The sequence below is a fragment of the Garra rufa genome, chromosome 13 (assembly GCF_049309525.1).
Source record: "Garra rufa chromosome 13, GarRuf1.0, whole genome shotgun sequence".
Lineage (NCBI taxonomy): Eukaryota > Metazoa > Chordata > Actinopteri > Cypriniformes > Cyprinidae > Garra > Garra rufa.
In genome coordinates, this window is record NC_133373.1 from 39,636,086 (window position 1) to 39,662,808 (window position 26,723).

The 26,723-nt window shown below is 33.1% G+C and overlaps 1 protein-coding gene across 1 annotated transcript in view; it reads right to left on the minus strand.

The window, feature by feature from the left end:
• Positions 1 to 21,340, minus strand: part of LOC141348527 (MAM domain-containing glycosylphosphatidylinositol anchor protein 2) — a 48,347-nt gene extending 27,007 nt beyond the window's left edge. The window contains exons 1-4 of the mRNA XM_073852814.1: positions 21,334 to 21,340; positions 18,817 to 19,086; positions 8,882 to 9,030; positions 3,678 to 3,855 (exon numbers count right to left, since the gene is read on the minus strand). Of these exons, the coding sequence (XP_073708915.1) occupies positions 3,678 to 3,855; positions 8,882 to 9,030; positions 18,817 to 19,086; positions 21,334 to 21,340 (604 nt within the window). The remainder of the gene's footprint in view (positions 1 to 3,677; positions 3,856 to 8,881; positions 9,031 to 18,816; positions 19,087 to 21,333) is intronic.
• Between the last annotated feature and the right edge of the window lie 5,383 nt (positions 21,341 to 26,723).

Below are 26,723 nucleotides of genomic sequence, written 5' to 3' on the forward strand. Positions count from 1 at the left end.
AATGATACATTTTTCATGCATAGGCTTACATATTCATGCTCATTTACAAAATTAAGCCCTAAAGTATGTGAGATATAGGGAAAACTAACCATATTTTATAGACGTTTTTGACATTAATATAACTCCATAGATAATGTACCAAAAGTATTTTGAGACTAATAGTGCTCCATGCACACCAGGTCAAAATGACCGGAATACGAAACCTGTAAAAAATAACTAATCTCTTAAAAAAATTATAAATAATGTGTACTTTGAGGGTTTTAAACCATTTGCAAAGTTTCATTCCTTTACTTAAAACTAATTAACTAATTAAAATACATCCATTATTTTGAAGTGGCGTTTGATTTATGGCTGCTTTCTAAACTCCAAACTGGACTAATCAGACGTTATTTATCTGTGCTAAACCAGAGACGACTCGGCGAACAATATTCCATCTGGATCTGCTTTTTTTTTTACAGTAATTTTTTTTTTTTCATGCTGGAATGGTTCATTAATAGTCAAACATATTCATGCTTATTAACAAAATTAAGTCCTAAAGTATGTGAGGTATAGGGAAAAAACTAAATATATTTTTATAAAAGTTTCTAACACTAATATAACTCCATAGATAATTCACCAAAATTATTACACACTGGGTCATAATGACCCAAACACGAAACCTACAAAAGATGACAAATCTTTAAAAAAATGACTAAAAAATCTGATAAAAACAAATTATATGTATCTTTAATAGTGGTGGGCCGTTATCGGCGTTAACGTGCTGCGTTAACGTGAAACTCTTATCGCGCGATAAAAAAAATATCGCCGTTAATCTATTCTCAAATTTGGGTTGGGAGCTGGGTGTAAACTAAGCAAGCTATGATGACTTTCACCTTGATAGTTTAACGCGGATGTATACCAAAGACTATAGAATATGGTCGCGCGTTTACGTCTCCTCCGCCAAAACACAGACGGGATCGCGCCGTCCTCCATTCATAAAAACCGGATCTACTATAGCGAAATGCCACGTAAATTCGTCGTTTTTTGGATTCATAAATCAAATGTTGGTCAGTCACTTAATTCAAATCGCGATATGGACTAGTGTCTGTGAAAACTGAAATGCAAAAAGACCGTTTTAATATGAATCCGATATGTTCCGTTTGCCTAGCTGTATGTATGCATTGCGGAGACGAGCTTTTACTACACGCATACTGAAACACACGTGACGCTCCCGGTAATTTTTGGCATTTTCATCTCACATGAACAGATAAACTCAATCTCCCAAACTGCTGTGAGTGTCACTTTTACCGTTTCATTTGAGAAAACTAGCATCATATCATACTGTATGACACAAACTTCACGGCAACCTGTCAAAATAAAAGTACGGTGTAACATGTAATGGGTTGGGTAGGTGTTGACGTTAAAAAAACACAATCTAATAGGGAGAAAAAATAATTTCAGTGTTAGTTAGTTAGTAAACACAAGTACATCTAATTGAACATAATTTATTTTCATCAACAAATTATCATAGAACAGCTTTATGAGCTTTATGATCCATTCTCAAAGACTTTAAGTCATTATTTGGGTAGCACACATATTCTGAATGCCTTCAGCAGAATTCAAATTAGCCATTTTAATCTAGATTAATCTAGATTAATTCCAAGATTTAATCTAGATTAATCTAGATTAAAAAAATTAATCTATGCCCACCCCTAATCTTTAACTAAAAACTACAAATTTTTAGACATTTTTCTGCATCTCTTCCACGTCAAAACAGACTAGAATGCGTTATGAGGGTTAAATGAGGATTTTTGGCATCCATCAGTCATAAAACTTCAAAACACATCCATTTTAAGGCAGCGTTTGATTACGGGCCGCTTTTTGAACTCTAGGCCGGACTAATCAGACGTAACACAGAAAGTGAGTTCATGTAGATGTTATTTATCTGAGCTAAACCAGAGATGACCTGCTAAACAATATTCCATCCAGATCCACTTTCAGCCTGCAATATGTTTAATAGATGAAAGATTAACAGGTAACCTGGATTCTGAGATTCTCGAGTCGCTCATAAATCACAAACAACACAAACACGAGCACCGCTGCCCTTCATTAAACCCACAGACATCAAACAGAAATAATGAAATCGTCTGAGAACTCAAATGAATTGGACCTTTGACCCCTTTTAATGACTGTTAATGAATCCACTCATCATTCTTTTATAATACTTCAGTGAAAGGGATTATTTGATTATTAATGGATTAAATAGATTATGATTACTTGATCTTCACAAGCGACAGAGCAGCTGAATTATTAACAATATAAAACTCTGAACACTGATCACTAAATCACTTTTATGAGTTTTATCCGACATACAATACTGGAAGAAATTAGTAGTTTTTTTTTTTATTATTATTTTTTTTATCAAGGACACGTGGTTGTTAAAAAATGAAAACAAAAGTTAAACATGTTAAAAAAGATTTCTATTTAAAAAAATGCTGTTCTTTTGAACTTTCTATTCATTTGTGAATCCTGACAAATAAAATAAAATGTACCACCATTTCCACAAAAACATTAATAGTTTTCAACAGTTCTAATAATCAGAAATGGAAATCAGTATATTAGAATAATTTCTGAAGGATCACGTAAAACTGAAGACTGGAGTAATGATGCTGAAAATTCAGCTTTGATAACAGAAATAAATTACATTTTAACAGATATTCACATTGAAAATAGCTGTTTTAAATTAGAATAATATATCACAATTTTTACTGTATCAAATAAACACAGCCTTGGTGAGACAGATTAATTATTTTGGAGTTGTAAAGATGATTAAATGTTAAAGGATTACTCCATTTCCATATAGTGGACTTCAATGATGCTCAATGGATTGAAGGTTTAAAAAAATGCAGTTTCAATGAAGCTTCAAAGGTGCTCTAACTAATTCCATATTCCATCCTGATCCGCTTTTTTTAACAGTTAAAAAAATAGATTTTTTTTCATGCTGGAATGGTTCAGTATGCATACATAATAATGCTCATATACAAAATGCAGTCCTAAAGTATGTGAGATATAGGAAAAAAAACGAAATATATTTTATAAAAGTTTTTGACACTGAGTAACTCCATAGATCATTTACCCAAAGTGTTTTTGACACTAATGACGCTCCATACACACCCGGGTCAAAATGAGCCGAACAAGAAACCAGTAAAAAAATAACTTGTCTCATTAAAAATTACTGTAAAAAATCTTTGATTACAGAAATAAATTACATTTTAATAGATTTTCAATTTTCAAATTTTTTTTGTTGACAGATTGATTTGTTTTGTTGTAAAGATTACCGATGTTAAAGGATTACTCAATTTACAGAATAAAAATTCCCTGATAATTTATTTACCCCCTTGACATCCAAGATATTCATGTCTGTCTTTCTTCAGTCGCAAAGGAATCATGTTTTTTGAGGAAAAAATCCAGGATTTTTCTCCATTACAATCTTGGACTTGAGGGTGAGTAAATTATCAGGAAATCTTTATTTTGGAAGTGGAGTAATCCTTTAACATTCACCTAACAAAATTCACTGTTTAATTCAGTGTTACTTGCTGTTTCTGTCAAATTATTTGCGAAATTTACAATAAATCGGTACAGTAAGTGTTGTAATTAAAAGCAAAACTAATCTGATGAGCTAATGTCTAGTGTAGTACCGCTGTATGTGACGATCCTGGTGGTTGAATCTCCTTCTCCGAAGCGTGTGATGGGCGTCAGTCGCACCACGTAAGCCTCGGGTCGAATGAGCTCCGTCAGGTTATGAGTGATTAGCTCTCCTTTCTGGATGTTCCCCTCCACAGGAATCTCCTGCTCCCACCAGCGCTGCTGACCCGTCTGGAGGAAAGACAGAATTATCAGTAATACTTATAAATACTGACATAAAATTATGTAAATATCAGTGGTCACTCTATATGTCAAGAAATATGTCTTTGTAGGATGAGATTGAAATGATTCAAACATGTAATGCAATGCAATCCGATGATGATTGAGAGATAAACAAATAAGCATTCCTCAAAAGATGTGAGACGTTTTGGAGGCTTGGGAAGATCATTCCTAAAGCTTCTAGTTAAGAGGGTTAAATCATTTTCTGCATCCATCAGTCACTTAAAACTTCAAATCATCCATTTTAAGGCAGCGTTTGATTATGGGGCACTTTCTAAACTCCAGGCCGGACTAATCAGAGAGCAAGAGCAGCGTCACATAGATGTTGCTGAACAATATTCCATTCAGATCCACTTTTTTTTTTTTTTTTTTTTTTTTACGGTTAAGAAAATATAATTTTTTTTTCATGTTGGAATGGTTTAGTATGCATAAATATTCATGCTCATTAACAAAATTCAGTCCTAAAGTATGTAAGATATAGAGAAAAGCCAAATATATTTTCTAAAACTTTTTGATACTAATGTAACTTAATTTTTAATTTACCAAAATTATTTTTGGCACTAATGGTGCTCCATACACACCCGGATCAAAATGACCTGAACATGAAACTTGCAAAAAATAAATAATCTCTTAAAAAATGTCTGTAAACAATCTGATAAAAATAAATGTGTATTTTGAGGGTCTTAAATCATTTGCAAAGTTTCATTCCAAAGTTTCTGGGAACAAATGTTCCTCAAAAGAACCTGATGATCAGATTTGAGACTAAAAATGATTCATGGAGAATCAAGTAAAGCCAAGCTGCTTCAGTCCAGTAAGTGGAAATATTAACTTGAGAAAAATCAGTCAAGATTTGACAGCAATAAACTTCTGAGGCATCTGTTGATGTAAAGTGTAGGTTTGATGGTTTTAGCTTTAGACATATTCCCATCCACAAACCCGCAGTCAGATTTATATTCAGTAAGAAACATCAGTTTTAATGCAATGAAACGCCAGAATTTGACAGAATTCCAGGTGTCTGTAGCAGGTTTTGTTATAGTGTTGTTAGTGGCTGGTAACTGCTTTAGTTAACTCAGAAAGTGTTGTTTTGTTGCTGGTAATGTCTACATCATTCACCTGTGGCCCTCGAGTCTCTCAGCAACAGCTATGAGAATGAACAGGATCTGAGTGTGTTTGAGTGGATTCATTAAACGCCAAACCCATCGCTCGCTTCTTCATCAAACAGCAATTCAGTCAAATTACAGCGTGTAATTCTGGGCAGATTTTCTAATATACCTTATTACACCTGCTGTAAACAGGTTAGCTCGAATCAAATGAGACACTTGATTTCTCATCTTTCTAAAGGTCACTGAACCATTATTACAGTTTTTCACAGAAAATAAAATTGAAAATATGACTTGAAATAGAAAGAAATCAAATTAAAAACATTAACTAAAAAAAGAGAAATAGTATAAAGTAGAAAAAAATAATACACTGCAGAAAAAAAAGGCTTATCTTACTTAGTATTTTTGTCCTTTTTTCTAGTCAAAAAAAAAATAAAAAAATAATAATAATAATTATTTGCCAATGGGGTAAGGAAAATACTCTTGTTTTAAGAATATTTTACTTACCCCACTTGCAGAAAATTCTGCTTGTTTCCAAGGGGGAAAAAGTTAATTATGTGCATTTTGCTTAAAAAAAAGACTAATTATCCTCTGTCATTTTGCAAATATAGTAAATGCATCTTAATTTAAGGATTTTTAGATATTTTGACTAGAAACAAGATAAAAATACTAAGTAACATACGCCATTTTTGCAGTGTAATAACTAAATAAATAAATAATGTACCAGTAAATAAATTAAATATAAATAAACATATAAAATATATCTGCAAGCAGCGATTACTGGGGTTCAAGCGCTTTAAAAAAATGTGTCAAGCTTTTTTTTGCAAATAAAGGTAATTTATTATAAAAATAATAGGTTTTGTAACGTTTATGTTATAGCGCCAGCTGTGGTCTGATCTCCTTAAAACTTTGCATGCTTGTTTTTGCTCAGCAGATTTTGTGAAGTTTTGAGTTTTCCTTTAGGCTTTATAGGATTTTGAGTAAATTTGGACAGGCCCCTTTTCTAAACAAGCCTGTTATAGCTTCCTTAAGAGTAAATTCCAAAATTGTTTTATAATTATTGACCTAGAGAGTGCAGAAAATTGCATTGCAGTGTTTTTTTTTTTTTTCAGATTGAGCGAAATCGTTTTTCTTTACATCTTCTCAATCATTTAACAAACAATTTGATTGACAGCAGTGGTTCTTGAGGCCAAGTTGTCCAGAATGAGGAGTTCTACCATATGATATGAATATCGTTGTGTATGTGCGAAAAACCTCATGATGTACAATCATTTGCGCCATTGAAAAATGTGTTTTGTCCTCCCACAGTGGCCGATTTCTTTCAAATTTCTCTCAGACCTTTGGGGCCGAGAGTCAAACAGGCCCACCAATTTTTGTTCCAATCGGCCTCTGTTAACCTTATCTAATAGCTGCTCAAACTTCATCGGCCAATGGTGTCCATGTTTTCTGAGATACATGAATATCTTTACAGACAGAGTTTTTTTTTATGTTGATAGGACAAATAGTTACTCAGGTATAGCCATGTTTATGTTTTTTACCTCTTATAGCGCCACCAGGTTTTCTGAGTTCAGCGAAGATATCTCATGCCGTTCAAGAGTTCCACTGAAAATAGTACACTGTAGGGCACCCTGGCGTACTATGATTGGAATGGAAATATTCCAATGGAAATAAACTAATTGAACTGCACTGAAATGCAGTGTTAATTCAGATGTGAGCGGAGGCTGTGATCAGTGTGTCGACAGAAAGTGCCGAGCTAGAAATAGCAGCATATCACCGCGCCGCAGCATTCACAGCCTCAGGGCCTATATTTATTTACCAACAAACTCACTCATGTAGCATCAGAGCGGCTCAACATCCATACTTCACAACAGTAAAGACTTGCTTACAGTAAACATGTCTGACTCATGACTACATCAGAGCATCTGGCCTAAAGCAGAGAGAAACTATCAAACTATCGAGACAGAATTCACACAAATCACTGCAGAAATCAACCACACAACATTCACTCAATTCTACACCAATTAGGTTAGCTTGAGAAAGAACCTACTTCTTATTATTGTTCTTCTTAAACTAAATTTCTGAACACTACTCCTCCTAGAGCTTTCAAGCTAGAACCACTAAACTCAGCCCAGCTCTTCAGACTGACCTCACTTACTGTGCTTTATCTTTTCACACTGATCCCACTTATAGTTTTCATGAAATTGAAGATTAAAAATCATCAAAATCCCATAGACTTACAATAATGCTAGTAACTTGCTATTCATGCTAGTAACGTGTTAATCATGCTAGCAACATCCTAGTTGCTTGCTAATCATGCTAGAAACAGGCTAGTAACTTGTGAGTAATGCTAATGACATGCTAGTAACGTGTTTTCATGCTAGAAACATGCTAGCAACTTGTCAGTCGTGCTAATGACATGTAAATAACTTGCTAATCATGCTAGAAACATGTTAGCAACCTGCTATTCATGCTGAGAACATATTAGCAACTTACTAATCATGCTAGAAACATGTTAGAAACTTGTTAATCATGCTAGGAACATGTTACAAACATGCTAGCAACTTGCTAATCACTCTAGAAATGTGCTAAGAACTTGTTAGTCAGCCTAGAAACATGCTAACAACTTGCTTTTAATGCTAGAAACATGTTAGAAACGTATAAATCATGCTAAGAACATGCTAGCAACTTGCTAGTCAGGCTACAAACATGTTAGCAACTTGCTAATCATGCTGTAAACATGTTAAGAACTTACTAATCATGTTAGAAACATGTTAGAAACTTGCTAATCATGCTAGAAACATGTTAGAAACATGCTAGCAACTTGCTAATCATGTTAGAAATGTGCTAACAACTTGTTAGTCAGCCTAGAAACATGCTAAAAACTTGCTAATCGTGCTAAACATGTTAGAAACTTGCTAATCATGCTAGAAACATGTTAGAAACATGCTTGCAACTTGCTAATCATGCTAGAAATGTGCTAACAACTTGTTAGTCAGCCTAGAAACATGCTAACAACTTGCTAATCATGTTGGAAACATGCTAGCAATTTATTAATCATGATAGAAAGATGTTAGAAACATGCCAGCAAACTTGTTAATAATGACAGAAATATGCTAGAAACATGTTAATAACATGCTAATAACTTGCTAATCATGCTAGAAACATGTTAGCAACTTGCTAATGACATGCTAATAATGCAAGTAACATGTTAATAATGCTAGAAACTTGCTAATCGTGCTAGAAACATGTTAATAACATGCTAATAACTTGCTAATCATGCTAGAAACATGTTAGCAACTTGCTAATGACATGCTAATAATGCAAGTAACATGTTAATAATGCTAGAAACTTGCTAATCCTGCTAGAAACATGTTAATAACATGCTAATAACTTGATAATCATGCTAGAAACATGTTAGCAACTTGCTAATGACATGCTAATAATGCAAGTAACATGTTAATAATGCTAGAAACTTGCTAATCATGCTAGAAACATGTTAGCAACTTGCTAATGACATGCTAATAATGCAAGTAACAAGTTAATAATGCTAGAAACTTGCTAATCCTGCTAGAAACATGTTAATAACATGCTAATAACTTGATAATCATGCTAGAAAGATGCTAGCAACTTGCTAATCATGCCAAAAACTTACTTAACATGTTAGAAAAAATTCTAACTACATTCTAACCATGTTAGCAACATGCTAATCATCAAAACTCTGCTTTAAACTTTCAAGCTAGGCTTTCTCAAGCCAACCTAAAGTTTGTCTTGTCTGTAAAACTGTAGCTATTATTGTTAGTCATATAAACCCACAGATATGGACTACAAAGCAAAATCAATGCAGTAACTGTGAGGGATGCCAGTCATTTCAGAGTCACCTGTCGTATCCCGAGGCGGTAAGCCATGATCCGGTCCACGGCGCTGGGGTTCATCTGCGTCCACTGCAGCTTGTATCCGTACACACGCGGACGGTTCTGCCACAGCGGGTTATAGGTGTCGTAATAAAACTCCGGAGGATACGCTTTCCCTGCACACACAAAAATAACACACATGATCTTAGCATGTTTCTAACATCATGCCACAGCCATTGTTGGTCTACAAGTAGATGCAAAAAAAAAAAAAAAAATAAATAAATAAATAATAAAAAAAATAAATAAAAAATTATAAATACATAAATATATATTTTGGGAGTGGGATGGGGGGAGGATTTAAAAAAAATAAAATCATAAAATAATATAAAAATAAAGTAAAATAACTTAATTCTTATAAAATTTAAAAGAAAAAAAAAGAAACAAAAGAGAGAAAGAAAATCATGAAATAAAATAAATATAGTTTTTTATATTTAATTATATTTTAAATAAATAAATAAATCTTTGGGGTGGAGTGGGGGTTTAAAAAAAATAAAAAAAAATAAAGTAAAAATAACTTAAATTAAAAAGAAATAGAAGAAAGAAAGGTAAAAGGAAAGAAAGAAAATCATGAAATAAAAAGAATGTAATTATTTATATTTATATTATATTTATATATAATTATTTATTGAATTTACTATGTATTAATAAAAAATAGTGAATCTTTGGGAGGGGTAAAAATATTTTATTTTATTTTTATCAAATAAATAAACAAATAAATATTTGGGGTAAAGTGGGGGTTTTGAAATATAATTTTAAAATAATATAAAAATGAAGTTAAACTAATGAATTAATCCCAATGATAAAATTAACAAGGAACAAAGAAATAAAAAGAAAGAAAGAAAGAAAGAAAGAAAGAAAGAAAGAAAGAAAGAAAGAAAGAAAATCATGAAATAAAATAAATATAATTATTTATATTTATATATGATTATTTATTGAATTAAATATGCATTAATAAAAGTAGTGAATCTTTGAAAGGGGTTAAATATTTTATTTTATTTTAAAAGCAAATAAATACAGTTAAATTTAAATAATAAACAAATACAAATTTAATTCAATTATAAATTAATGAATAAATAAAAAAATGAATGAGTAAATAAATAAAAATAAATTCTAAATAAAATGTATTCAAATGTTTACATTTAAATAAAAATATAATAAATAAACAATAATAATAATAATAATAATAATATTACTAATTACTGTTAATAATAACCATAAGAAAATGTATAAGAAAATATCATATATTTAAATATTAATAAATAATATATTAATATATATGAAAAAAATTAACATAGGACCCTATTGACTTTTAATTATATGTAATTCTTTTTAAAATTATTTTTAAAAAAGGTAGTTCAGTCAAAAGTGAAACTTTTATTTTTTTTTATTTTTTAATAAAAAAAAATCACTTTTGACTACCTTTTTTAAAATAATCACAAATAATAATAATAATAATAATAATAAATATATATAATAAAAAATATCAACATTGGACCCCACTGACTTCTATTATATGCAAAATAAATGAATAAATTCAATGAATAACTGAGAAAATCTTTCTGTAACTATACCTCACTGTTGACGAACATTTCAATACCATTACATGCACAATCCTAAATGACTGAGCGATCATGAGTAGTTTATGTTTGCCAGAGCATGAAGCAGAAGTACAGGAGCGTCCCAGACTTCATCAAAACATCTTTCCAAACATCGCAGTCGTTTGTAACCTGGTAAACTTTCTGAAGCGTCCGCAGCAAATAACCCGTTATTGTTCCAGCAGTTTCACAGACTCAGACTCCGAGCTCAATTTGGAGCAAAGCCACGCAGAGAAAATTGGCCACTGTAAGGCTTTCAGAGGAGCGCGTGATCCGCGTCTGTTCAATCCCAGCACACTTTCAGCTCTGAAAACAAACTATTATTCAGCTCCGCTCTGAAGCTGATCACCGGCTGCTTTCAACAGGGATTTTAGCTAAAAAAAACACAACACTTTCATTCGCAAAACACACTACGACAACAGATCAGACCGGGACAACACACTCACAACTCCTCCATCTATCTGTCAAAACACTAAATTACAATTTTTTAAATTAAAAATCATTACAAATTTGTGAATAAATAAAATAAATATAAAAATAAAACATCAAATTAAGTATTAATTATACAAAATATAAACACACACACACACACACACACACACACACACACACACACACACATATATATATATATATATATATATATATATATATATATATATATACATATATATACATATACATATATAATTTATAAAAATAAACTTAATTATATTATGTATGAATGAATGAATAAATTAATCAATAAATAAAAATTAATGCAAAAAATAAATTGATGAATAATGTTATAAATTATTATAATTTTTTAAATCACATTATATTACAAATAATGAATAAATGAACTAATGAAATAAATAAATGGATAAATAACATTATAAACAAGTAAATAAAAAATCAACAAATAAATCATAAATAAAAATAAATTAATTAAATTCTATTATGTATGAATAAATGAAAGAATGAATGAATAAATAAAAATAGATGAATAAATAAATTGATGAATAAATTTATAAATTAATTAAAAAAAAATCATTGTATTACAAATAATGGCAAGGCAAGGCAAGTTTATTTATATAGCACATTTCATACACAATGGTAATTCAAAGTGCTGTACATAAGAGGAAATAAAATCATAATATCATAATAATCAACAATAAAAACAGAGAATTTAAGAACATTTAAGAGGATTTAAAAAATGATTTAAAATTAATTAACACAGTAAAAATTATTATACATAAAATAATGCAAACTGTTCGGACGTAGCACAGTGCTCATTCAATAAATGCACAACTGAACAGATGAGTTTTGAGTCTGGATTTAAATGTGTCTAATGTATTAGCACATCTGATCTCTTCTGGAAGCTGATTCCAACTGCGGGCGGCATAATAGCTAAAAGCGGATTCCCCTTGTTTTGTGTGAACCCTTGATATTACTAACTGACTCGAACCTAGTGATCTGAGTTGTCTGTTAGGTTTATATTCAGTGAGCATATCTGCAATGTATGTAGGTCCTAGGCCATTGAGTGCTTTATAAACGAGTAGAAGATAATGAATAAATGAACTAATATAAAATTACAGGATAAATACATAAATAATTCTAATAAAAATGAATGAAAAATATAAACAAATGGATGAATAATATTATAAACGAGTGAATGAAAAATAAACAAATAAATAATTAATTAGGTAAATCAATAAATAAAATGTTATTATGTATGAATAAATGAAAGAATGAATAAATACAAAATGAATTAATAAATAAATTGATGAATAATTTTATAAATTAATGAATTAAAATAAATAACAAATAAAAATGGCATTGAATTACAAATAATAAATAAATTAACTAATAAAAATAATTATAAAATTACATGATAAATAAATAAATAAGTAATTCTATTAAAAATGAGTTAATAAATATAAATAAATTAAAAATTAATATAAATGAATGAATGAAAATAAATAAAATTGTATTATGTATGAATAAATGAAAGAATGAATGAATAAATGAATAAATAAATTATTGAATCATTTTATAAATGAATGAATTTAAATGAATAAATAAATACTAGATGAAAATTACATTGTTTTACAAATAATAAATAAATATTATAAAAATAAAAACTAACAAAAATAATTATAAAATTACATGAAAGATAAATAATTCTATTATGAATGAATAAGTAATTCTATTAGAAATAAATTATTAAATATAAATTAATGGATGAATACCATTATAAATGATTGAATGAAAAATAAACAAATTGGACCCCATTGACTTTTAATTAAATAATAAAACATAATAAATAAATAAAAAAAAATTAAAAAAACACTTTTGACTGAACTACCTCTTTAAATAATAATAAAACAATTATATAAAAAACAACAACATTGGACCCCATTGACTTTATATGCAAAAATAAATAAATAAATAAAAGTATTATTATTATTATTATTATTATTAAAAAAGGCAGTTCCGTCAAAAGTGGAACTTTTATTTTTTTATTTCATTTTTCCTTAAAAAAAACAAAAACAAACAAACAAAAAAACAAATAAAAAACTATTTTGACAGAACTATCTTTAAAAAAAAAAAATAATAATAATTAAAATAAATAAATATAAACAAGTGCATGAATAACATTATAAATGAGTGAATGAAAAATAAACAAATAATTTATATTTTAAAAAATAATTTTTTTGTAAATTTATAAATAAATGTATAAACAAAAAATTAAATCAATTAAATTTCAAAGCTTTTATCAGGGATTTTAACAGTAATTATCAAATTCACAATCATCCATGCATCATCCATCCATCCGCTTGTGTCAGATATGAGATATGGCTTTTATAAGTCATTTTCATGTGTGGAACAGTAAATCATGTCATTAAAAGTGTCCCGGAGAGATGAGGTTGAGGAGCGGAGGAATGAGAGATGGATGAGAGCTCTATTGACTCATCGTCATCCGATCTCAGCGTGAACATTAACGAGCGGATGTATCTCATTATCAGTAATTCACCTTAAAATGGAAACGACTCAAGCGTTAAATGAAAGCCAGCAGAATAAAACAAAACCTAACAAAGCAGAGCCGACGAGCCGTTTCACACAAAACACCGTCTGGATGTTCATTCTAAAGATCAAACGCTCGTTTCGCAACGTTATCGATCTGATCCAGCGTTCTGTAGCTAAATAAAGCAATAAACGGTGCCATGTGGGGCAAATATGGAGATTTTACAGTCAAAATGTCAATTCTGTCAGCATTTAATTACCCTTGTGTTGTTCCAATCCTTCACTGAGGTCCAGTCAACATTGGAGCCCATTGACTTGTGCACAAAAATAAATAGATAAAAATAAAATTAACAAACACTAATTTAACTTTCACTAAACTACCTCCTTAAATAAAAAAAAAAAAAAGTATTTATATTTAAATAAAAACAACATTGGACCCCATTAGCTTTTATTATATGCACAAAAAAATCACTTTTGACTGAACTACCTCTTTAGATATTAATAAAAAAATATTATTATTTATTATTATATATCAACATTGGACCCTATTGACTTCTATTATGGGCAAAAACTTTTATTCAATTTTATTCAATTTTACTTTTGACTGAACTGCCTTTTTTTAAATAATGGGCAAAAACAACAGTGGACCCCCACTGACTTTTATTATATGCAAAATAAATAAATAAAAATAAATAAACAAATAAATAAAAATTAATTAATTATTTTTTCACTGAACTAACTCTATAAGCAATAATAAAAAAATATATTTATACTTATTTAAGAATCTACATTTGACCATATTGACGTACATTATATCCACAAAATATTCTCAAAAAATGCTGACAAAAAGCCAAATTTAGTACGATTCATAAAATCAACAACACTGCACCCCATCAATGTTCATTATTTGCACAAAATAAATAATAATAAAAACGTCTCTAGTGATTATTTTAAATGATGACAGAATTGATTTTTGGCTAAATTAATTTATTAATGTTCATCAAATCATAATAATAATATGTTATTCCTATTCAGTGTAGTTCATTCAGTGGTTCATGAAGTTTTGGTGGTGACGGTCTCCTCATGACTCCAGACCACAGATGTCCACACAGCCGGCGACGTCTGGTTCTGCTGTGTGGCTCCCGCTACGGCTCTGGCTTAGACCAGATCACGGTAAACCAGCGCCACAGGATGGCCTCTGATCCGGTCTGAAATGGACTGAACTGACTCTCCTGTTGGAGAACATCTCACAGTTTCTCTGCATGAGCAATGAGATCCAAAAACACGGGAATCTCTGAACTAAACCTCCTGCAGAAGAGATTATGAGTGATATCTATCTTTCTGTATGCATGTCTAATAGTGTATCTATTATCTACAATGTCCTAGCAACAACACTAGTAACTAGTAACACCTAGAAACCACTTAGCAACCACCCAGAACACCTGCAACTGCATTGCGAACACCATAGCAACAATCCAGAATCCCTTAACAACTTCATAACAACACCCTAGCAAAAATCTGGGTGTTGTAGATGGTTGCTATGCAGTTGCTAGGGTGATCTGGGCATAACATTTGCATAGCAACATCCCAGCATCTGCATAGCAACAACAACCCAGAAACCCCTAGCAACCGCATTGCAACATCCATACAACAACAACCCAAAACATCTAAGCAACTGCATTGCAACACCCTAGCAACCAACACAGAACATCCAAGCAACCGCAGAGCAACAGTTTAACAATTGGTCTACAGCACTCTAGCTGCCATGTAGCAAACCCAAGAAACACTAAATAGTAGCCATTCACAACACCCTACCGCATATCAACACCCTAGTAAACATCAGGGTGTTTTAAGTGGTTACAAGGGTGTTGCTATGCAGTTGCTAGGATGATCTGGGCATAACATCTGCATAGCAACATCCTAGCATCTGCATGGCAACAACAACTCAAAATCCCCAAGCAACCACATTGCAATAACTCAAAACATTCATCTACATGGTAACACCCTAGCAACCACCATAGAACATCCAGTTAACTGCAACAACTAGATACTGTAGCAGCACTCTATGTAGAAAAACTAAATAGTAACCACTCACAACACCCTAGCAACCACCCAGTAAACCCTAGCTACCACATAGCAACACCCTAGCAACAACCCAAGAATACAATCTGTCTGATAACTGCATCTTTAAACTTAAATCTTTTAAAACTGCTTCTACTCAGTTTTTCTTTTATCTAGTCTGGTCTATTATAATCTGATCTTTTGATTAAAGTCCATTAAGTTCAAAATGAAAAGAGAAAATGATCCAGTGAAATGAAGCTCCTTTCATTTGTGACTTAATTCACTGGCACTGAAACATGATTGCTAAATAGGTTTAACTGAACATATTGACTGTGATTCTGAGACTAGAGTCAGAGTCGACTCTCATATATGCAGTATTTCTGGATCTGCAGAATACATGAGTGGCGGAGTCTGTCCGGTTCGTCTGCAGATCTTCACTCGCAGCGAGAACAAACACCGATCCATTACACCTGCAGAGACCAGCACAGCTCCTTTTAGGAGGAACCGGGCCAGATCTGAGGTGGATCAGCGCTCTCTCTGGACTCTCTCTGGCCACCGGAGCTCTGAGCAGATGGCAGAAATGGCAGAGCGCTGAGGGATGATGATGCTGAACGACTGCCACATGATCATCATCTACACAGAGCCAAACACAGCACAGGAAGACTCCAGCAGTGTCGCGTCTGAGCGACAAACGCCAGTTGAGCCGGAGCCCTTTAAACGGCCGTGATCCAGCCAGCTCACGCACATATATTAGACAACAGTTCTGGGCATAGCAACACCCTAATGACCAAGATCAACCAGTTACTAGTTTGTTGCAGTTACTAGGGGACTATGGGTTGTTGCTGAGCAGCTGCTAGGGTGTTCTGGGCATAGCAACACCCTAGCGAGTGCAAAACAACCAAGTACACCCTAGCAACCATCCACATCACCTTAGCAACCTTGCTAAAAAAGATCAGTTGCTTGTCAGTTCCAGTTGCTAGTTTTGGGTTGTTGCTAAACAACCAAATACACCCTAACAACCATCCTGGACACCCTAGTAACCTGGTTCAAAAGAACAACCAGTTACTAGTTTATTGCAGTTACTAGGGGATTCTGAGTTGTTGCTATGCTGTTGTTAAGGTTCTGAGCATAGCAACACCCTAGCAACTGCTTAGCAACCAAGTACACCCAAGCAACCTTCCTGGACACCTTAGCAACCTGGTTTAAAAGTTCAACTAGTTTCTATTTTGTTGCAGGTAGTAGGGGACTTTGGGATTTTGTTGAGCAGTAGCTAGGGTGTTCTGGGCAAGTACACCGTAGCAGCCACCCGAACACCTAAGCAACCTGACTGAAAAAATCAAACAGTTGCTTGTTGGTTGCAGTTGCTAGGGGATTTTAGGTTGTTGCTAAACACTTGCTAGGGCATGTGTTCTGGGCATAGCAACACCTGTTGCTATGCAGAACATCCTAGTAACCACATGTAACACACCCTAGAAACCACCAAGTACACACTAGCAACCACCCAAAACACTCTAGAAACTTTGTTGAAAAGATCAAACAGTTTACCAGTTGGTTGCAGTTGGTAGGGGATGAAAACAGCTGCATAGCAACCAAACCAAGTACACCCTAGCAACTACAAAGAACACCATAGCAAGAGATCAGCCAGATTGATAGTTAGTTGGAAAAGCTAGGGCATTGTGCAGTGCTCGCTATGATGGAGAAGAGTGAATAACATTTCAAAGTCACAGAGGTTTGAAATAACATATGGGCGAGACAGAAACAATCCCTTTAAGAAGAGCAGTTCATCTATCAACTGATCTTCAGCATCTGCTGGGATCAGGATCGCGGTTCCACATGGACTCGTAGACAATTCTGAAAACACCACTCGGTTGTGTAATCTCTTCAGTCTCATTCCACCAATTATTTTGCCATTTATGAAGGGAACGCCATCTGGAAGACGTGATTTACTCAAAAAAAGTGTTCACAAACACAGAAACACACATCTATCTATGTATCTATCTGCAATGTCCTAGCAATTCATCTAGTAACAATCTTGAAACCACCTAAAACAGCATATTAACCACCTAGCAACCATTCAGAAAAGAAACCTCATAGCACCCTAGAAACCACTTGGTTGTTCTGGGTGGTTATTAGGGTGTTGCTATGCAGTTGCTAGAGTACTGCTATACAGTTTTTAGGGGATTCTGGGTTGTGGATAGGGTGTTGCTATGCAGTTGCTAGTGTGTTCTGGGAATAGAAACATCCTACGAACTGCACGGAAACACCCTAGCACTAACTTGACTGTTCTGGATAGTTGCTAGGGTGTTGCCATGTAGCTTTTAGGTTATCCTGGGACATTACTAGTGTGTTGCTATGCAGTCACCAGGGTGCTCTAGGTATAGTAGCTGCATAGCAACACCTTGGCAACTGCATACAACATTCAAGCCACCACCTAGAAAACTGCAGAAACTGCATAGCGACCACCCACCCCTAGCAAACACCTGGGTGCTCTGGGTGGTTGCTAGGGTGTTGCTATGCAGTCACTAGAGTGGTGGTCTGGGCATAGTATCTGCATAGCAACACCCTGGCAACTGTATACAACATTCAAGCCACCATCTAGAAAATACAAGAAACTGCACAGCAACCACCCACAATACCCTAGCAACCACTTGGGTGCTCTGGGTGGTTGCTAGGGTGTTTCTATGCGGATATGAGGGCATTCTGAGCACAGCAACATGCTACCAACTGCACAGAAACACCATAGCAAGTAATTGGCTGCCCCAGATAGCAACTAGGGTGTTTCCATGCAGTTTTCAGTTGATTATGGGTTGTTGCTAGGGTGTTGGATGCAGTTTGATCTAGTTTGGTCTGGGGATAGTAACTGCAAAGCAACACCCTAGCAACATTCGCTGCCACCTAGAAAACCAAATAAACTGCATTGCAACCTCTAAGAACACCCTAAAAACCACACAACAACCACAAAGGTCCCAGAATATCATAGCAACACCCTAATTACCCAGCATCTCCTATAAATTCCATAGCAGCACACTAGCAATGACCCAGAATCCCCTAGTTACTGTGTAGTCGCTATTCAGTCGCTAGGGTATCTTAAGTTTCTATTCTTCAGTCTCATCTATACATCCAAAACCTTGTTTTCTAAATGGTTCAGCAAAGCAGCTGTCTGTCATCATAAGTCCCGCCCACTCAAGCAGGGTCTGATGGTGATGTAGTGGGTGTGGTGTGGAGTGGGCGGAGTCTCACCGGTCACCAGGAAGGTGCAGCGTCCGGGCCCCGCCTGGTTAATGATGTCACAGGTGTACTCGCCGTAGCCCTCCCGCGCCAGGTTGCGTATGGTGTAGTCGGTGTCGTCACGTGAGTCGAAGGTTCCGGCGTGCAGCAGTCGCGACCCCAGCCTCCACTCGTAGCGTAGCACACGGGACGGATGAGCCCGCAGAACACGACAGTTCATGGACACCTGCCGACCCAAACCCTGCCGCACCTCCTGCCACACCGGCTCCACAGCTGGAGGATCTGAGACACACACAGAGAGAGAGAGAAACACATTACTGGAACTGAAAAACATCACGCATAACAAAATAAATGAAAAGATAACACTGACCTAAAACATGCAAACAATGAGAAATAGTACACTATATAAGGTGCCCTTTGCATACAATATCCAACATACTGTGATGAAGACATGAGTAAAGATTACAAAATAAAAAACAATTAAATAAAAACTTTATTATGCATAAAAACAGTCAAACTTCATTACTGCTTAGATTGGTTTGAGACCTAGAAATCCAACTAAAAAAAAAAAAAAAGCTAAATTAAATATTAAAAAATAATAAAATAAAATACAATAATAAAAATAAATAAATAAATAAATAAATAAATAAAATAAAAGCTGTAAAGTATATGCAAACTGTCAAACATCACCATTACCACTTAGTTTGGTTTGAGACCTGAAAATCTAAAAAATAAATAAAACAAAACAAAACAAAACAAAACAAAACAAAATAAAATACAATAAAAGCTGTATTACACATAAACTGTCAAACATCACCATTACCTCTTAGTTTGATTTGAGACCTGAAAATCCCCCCCCACAAAAAAATCTAATAATAATAAAAAAATAAGAATCCATAAGATCCAGAATTAATGTCTACTTTTATATTTAAATTTAAATAAAACAAAATCTTAAATTAAAATAAAAGTGTTATTATACATACAGCTTGTCAAACATAAGCATTACTGCTTATTTTAGTTAGAAATCCAACTAAAAATAAATAAATAAATAAAAATATAAAAAAATAAAATTAAATAAATCCATTGATCAAGAATAATGTCTACTTTTATATTTAAATGTATACATTTTGCAGATGTTTTTATGCTTATTTTGGTTTAGTAAACTGGAAATCCAACTAAAAATAAAATAAAATAAAATATTAAAATAAAATAATAATAATAAAAAAATAAAAGCTTTATTATACATACAGATAGTTCAAACATCAGCATTACTGCTTATTTTGGTTTGTGTAATAAAGTGGAAATCAAACTAAAAATAAAATAAAACTAAATAATAATAATAATAATAATAATAAAATAAAAATAAAGCTGATGATCATGCATTAATTTTTTTGCATTTAAATTAATATTTTTGGCAGATGTTTTTATGCAAAGCTTGCACTGTAAGTATGCATTTTATCATTGTGAAATCTTTCAAATGATTTTTTTCTTCATATTTGGATCCTGATGGACTGATGGATGATTCACATCAAATGAACAAAACCAAAAAAAAAAAAAAAAAAAAAAAAATCAAAACAAGTACTCAACCTGAAACAAGCAACAGAGTACTGAAAAAATTATACAAATAAACTGTAAAACTAAGGCACAAAACTGTCTTAAATGCATGCACAGATGCACACAATGAGAATCTGATGGATCTACTCAGGGAGCCCTTGGAATACAGCTCTACAGTAACTTGGAGAAAGCCTGCAAATAACGTTTTTCATTTCAAACGTCTGAAATTAATTTGTGCATATCAGTGCAGAGCCACATAAAGGCTGGTTTAAGCGTCGCTGGAGGACGGATGAATACAGAGCTCTTAATCTGAGGGTCGAGCTGATCCTCCTCCTGAAGAAACGGCAGATTTTAATGAGCGCCGGGTGCGAGAGACTAAAGCAAACGCATCTGAGATCATCTGGAACACACACAGTGCTAAACAAGCGCCGCGAGACGGAGAACAGAACGAGGAAGAGCTGCAGAAGTGAGTCAGACGATGACAAACGCACACGTGGGAGTTCTCTGTCTGCATGCAATCAAAGAGCTGGATTTGCTTCCGGATAAAACAACACACAAGGACGAGGCTTTTACGGGGAAAGGGTTTTGCTGCATTAGAGCCGTGTGCTGTGGCTAATAACGCTCCGGCGTGTACCTTCTCTTACTAAATTGAAGCAAATGCGCTTCAACCTGACAGACTCCAATCTCTCTGGAAAACGCAGTCCTATAATGGAGCAGCTTTTCACATCAGCGCTGATGTTTCTCCAAACACACAAACAGCAGCTGATCAACAGAGGAACTGTGTTTGTTGATGACATCTGAATGCATTTCAGCGTCTGTCGACAGGAACATCTACAGCAGCTTCACTGAGAATGAAAACATTGACGTTATTAGACGTTATTTGGCGTAACCTGATGTCATTCTGGTGAATGAAAAACAATGAAAAACAGAATCAAAAGAAGAACAAATCATTTTTAGTAATTCTGCTGTTCCCACCACTCATGGTCCTTTTTAATAATCTTTTCCTGATTTAGATTAAATCTGCATTTTGTGTGCAAAAAAGGATAATTTATTTAGGGTTAGCTTTTTTCAACTAAAAATAAGGTGAAATAAATATTTAATTAAAAAAATAATAATTAATAGCAACTATAACTATAATAATAACTATTATTATATATATATATATTTTGGTATTTTAAATAAATATGTAATAAAATATAAATACTAGGTAAAAAAGAAAACTTTATATATATATATATTAGTTTGGTTTGAGACTTGGAAATTCAACAAAAATATATACAATAAAATAAAATAACAAAAGCTGTACTATACATCAAAACTGTCAAACGTCACCATTACCACTTTGGTTTGGTTTGAGATACTTGAAATTCAACTAAAAAATAAATAAAATAAAATAAAATAAAAGCTGTGTACACACAAAATAACAAATTCCTTTAGTTATTCAGCCGTTCTCACCACTTTTTTACTGAGAATGATAAAATGGGTTATTAGATGGTATTTGAAGAGGATACTTTATTTAGTGTTAGCTTTTTTCAATTAAAAATAAGGTGAAATAAATATTTCACTTAAATTTTTTTTGCAAAAACTGTTATCATTTTTTCTTGTAATTTAAATAAAGATGAAATGAAAGATAAATTCTAGGTAAAACAAACAAACTACATTTTAAAAAAACTTTTAAGCTGTATAATACATAAAACTGTCAAACGTCACCATTACTACTTTAGTTTAAGATACTGGAAATCCAACTGAAAATAAAATAAAACTAGATATTAAAATAAAATAAAATATAAAATATATATATAATAAAATTGTAAAAATTAACAAACTATTACATTTTGTTTGAAATTTAAATAAAGATGTAATACAAATTAAATTATTTTACTATTTTAAAACTTTTTTTTAATATACTGTATATATTGTAAAAAAATGTATTTGGAAACTTAAAAAAACATTTTTACAATCAGAATCTGATAAAAAAAAATTAACTAAAACTGTTACAATTTTTTTTAATTTAAATAAAGATTAAATAAAAGATATATATATATATATATATATATATATATATATATATATATATATATATATATATATATATATATATATATATAAAACATTTATGACTTTAAAAATAAGTAATTTAAAGCTATTTAGAAATCAATGTCTATCTATCGAGATATATATATAAAGCTCTTTAAAAATATTTCAAACATAAAAAAATTTTATGAAAAAACTTAAATTAAGTTACTATAAGTACTTAAAATTAGATCTCAAAATAAAAATGCATAAATACTATAAAAACTAAATTAAATAAAATATTTATTATTTAATAACTAAATAAATAATAACATTATCATTAATATGAACTCTTTTTAGAGAGTAAAACATGATCAGATGTCATGAGCACATGTATGTTGACATGATTTGTGATGTTGTTCTGGACTGCAGGAGCTGCTCTGAGATATAAATCAGTGTTCTTTTTTTTTAATAAATCACAGTGTTGTGATGTTTTACTGGACTCAGACATTATGATCTTTCCACTCAGGTCAATATCGGCCCGCAGAAATAAGGCTCTTAAGATTTCAGTCCAGATTTACAGCAGTGCAGCCAACACAACCATCATATCGATGTCAGATGCACTGATGCAGGAGGAGAAATGATTCAAACTAAATCTACCTCCACGCTGTTCATCATGCGCTGTTCTCTGACAGCTGTCAATCAATCAATCAATCAGACTCAGTTTGTGATCTGGAGCTGTAGAGCAGTGAGGATCCTCTCAAGAAAATGTGACTTTCACTTTTTCCAGACACATCAAAGCTGCTGAAGTGGGTCCTAAACGACTCTGTGACATAGTTGCTAGCATGTTTATAGCATGATTAGCAAATTGTTAGGATGTTGCTAACATGTTTCTAGCATAACATGTATTTGCATTATTAGCATGCCATTAGCAACTTGCTAACATGTTTCTAGCATTATTAGAAAGTTGCTAGCATGTTTCTAACATGTTTCTATCATGATTAGTAAGTTGCTAGCGTGTTTCCAACATAATAAGCAAGTTGCTAGCATGTTTCTAGCCTGACTAGTAAGTTGCTAGCATTTTTCTAGGCTGACTAGCAAGCTGTTAGCATGTTTCTAGCATGATTAACAAGTTGCTAACATGTTTTCTAGCATTATTAGAAAGTTGCCTAGCATGTTTCTAACATGCTTCTATCATGATTAGTAAGTTGCTAGCATGTTTTCCAACATAATAAGCAAGTTGCTAGCATGTTTCCAACATAATAAGCAAGTTGCTAGCATGTTTCTAGCCTGACTAGTAAGTTGCTAGCATTTTTCTAGGCTGACTAACAAGCTGTTAGCATGTTCTAGCATGATTAACAAGTTGCTAACATGTTTCTAGCATTATTAGAAAGTTGCTAGCATGTTTTTAACATGTTTCTAGCCTGACTAGTAAGTTGCTAGCATTTTTCTAAGTTGACTAACAAGTTGTTAGCACATTTTTTAACATGTTCTAGCATGATTAGCAAGTTGCTAGCATGTTTCTAGCATTATTAGCAAGTTGCTAGCACGTTTCTTACATGTTTCTAGCCTGACTAACAGGTTGCTAGCATATTTCTAGCATTATTAGCAAGTTGTTAGCATGTTGCTAACATGTTTCTAACATGATTAGCAAGTTGCTAGCATGTCATTAACAAGTTTCTAGCATGATTAGCAAGTTGCTAGCATGTTGCTAACATGTTTCTAACATGATTAGCATGTAGCTAACATGTCATTAACAAGTTTCTAGCATGATTAGCAAAGTTGCTAACATGTTTCTAACATGTTTCTAGCCTGACTAGCAAGTTGCTAGCATTATTAGCAAGTTGTTAGCATGTTGCTAACATGTTTCCATAGATATATATACATAGATACCGCATTGGACCGCTCCAAGCACGTAGATGCGTCCGCCATTTTGGAACGGTCCCCTTGACGTCATTCACCATACTGTAGGTTCACAGACCAACGGCTGTGCAGGACTGTGGCTTTTCGAATTTTCAGTGATTACTATGAGATCTATGGGTGAATGACGTCAAGTAGACCGCAGTGAAATGGCGGATGTCTTACGTATAACGGCCCATAGAAACAGTCGCTAATGAGGCATCTACGTATATATATCTATGACATGTTTCTAACATGATTAGCATGTAGCTAGCATGTCATTAACAAGTTTCTAGCATTATTGGCAAGTTGCTAGCATGTTTCTAACATGTTTCTAGCCTGACTAGCAAGTTGCTAGCATTATTAGCAAGTTGTTAGCATGTTGCTAACATGTTTCTAACATGATTAGCATGTAGCTAGCATGTCATTAACAAGTTTCTAGCATGATTAGCAAGTTGCTAACATGTTTCTAACATGTTTCTAGCCTGACTAGCAAGTTGTTAGCATAATTAGCAAGTTGTTAGCATGTTGCTAACATGTTTCTAACATGATTAGCATGTAGCTAGCATGTCATTAACAAGTTTCTAGCATGATTAGCAAGTTGTTAACATGTTTCTAGCCTGACTAGCAAGTTGCTAGCATTATTAGCAAGTTGTTAGCATGTTGCTAACATGTTTCTAACATGATTAGCATGTAGCTAGCATGTCATTAACAAGTTTCTAGCATGATTAGCAAGTTGTTAACATGTTTCTAACATGTTTCTAGCCTGACTAGCAAGTTGCTAGCATTATTAGCAAGTTGTTAGCATGTTGCTAACATGTTTCTAACATGATTAGCAAGTTGCTAGCATGTCATTAACAAGTTTCTAGCATGATTAGCAAGTTGCTAGCATGCAATAAATATGCTTCGCCCATTCGCAGGGAGTTTGATTGACAGGTAATCTGACCAATCATAACGCCAAATCTGCCATTTTTGTCTGACAAACAAACCAGACAGATTAACGCTGGTGGACTTCAACATGTTCAGAATAACTCTATCATCAGAGTCACAATTATGAATCTCCACAAATGAAAAAACTAATCTTTGCGATTTCAAGATTGCATAAACCAGAGCACAGGTGTGTGTTTGATGAGGAGTTGTTGTGTGAAGGACACGAATGTGATCCATTAAACACGTCCGCTGTGAGTCAGGAAAGTCATTCTCATGGCGTTCACACGTTGTCCTCAGCGGCGCAGCGGAGACGCTTTATCTCTCAGCAAGATTTCACACTGTCCTCCAGAACACCTCCACAAACCTCAACATCTCACTTCACTGAGTCTGAGAGAGTTAAAGCGTACAGTAGATAGATACCACTGTTGGGGAAACTTACTTTTAAAAGTAATGCATTACAATATTGAGTTACTCCCACTGATCTATAATAGAGAACTGGATTGCTCATGACGTCATAAAAGTGAAGCCACCGCGCCCGCCATATTAGTATTCCCTACTATTCGCATACATTCCATTGAATGAATAGGAGATCATACGATTTCATTGAGAAAACATCACATAACAAGTCAGCGTTTTTATATCTGAAGTCTCACTGTGCATTTTTACAACGCAAACGTCCTAAGCATGTAAACGGTTATTTGTTTATTGTCGGGAATTCCCTCTGCTTATTAAAAATGTACGTTCATAAAGCCTACATTACAGTCATGTACATCAGATAAGCATAAACATCGGGCGTTCAACATATGTTTACAAAAGAAAATGTGCTCATAAATCTGAATAATCACTGTTTATGTCATTTTGTTGTATTTATTCGTACAGTAGGCTAACTGCATGTTTCAACAATACTTTTGTTATTAATTCGTTTATTGTATGTTATATTATTATATATTCATTAATAACATTATTAATTTTGAAGCAGGTAATGATTTGTTCGTTAAATTAATAATTAATTCAACATATATACACAGCATTTTACTCACATGGAAACAGTAATGTTAGTAAATCATTACAGAATTTGGTGATTTGAAGAGACTGAAATAGATGCTGCTCATTAAAAAAAAAACGCACCATACCGCGCTGACTACTTAAAGACATTAAGCTTTATTTCAAAGATTTTAATTTATAGTACAAGAGCAATATTGTACAATCGATACAATTTCAGGTAGGCTACTAATACCATATACACGGTTTTGTTTATAATTTCCTGCATAATTGGGTACATAAATATATTTTCGTTTTGGTTCAGTTAACTCACCTGTGTCTGCAAGTGCGCAGCTGACACACCCACCTAAACGATTTCAATATATATCGCTTATCCAGCCCGAAAAGACCATAAACATTCCAGATAACATCTTAAGTATAATTTATTTACATACACATATCCTCAAAACTAATGATGTGTGAATGAAACGCTTCAAATCGGGTGATTTTAGGTCAGTGGTTTACATGCGAATTCAATGGCG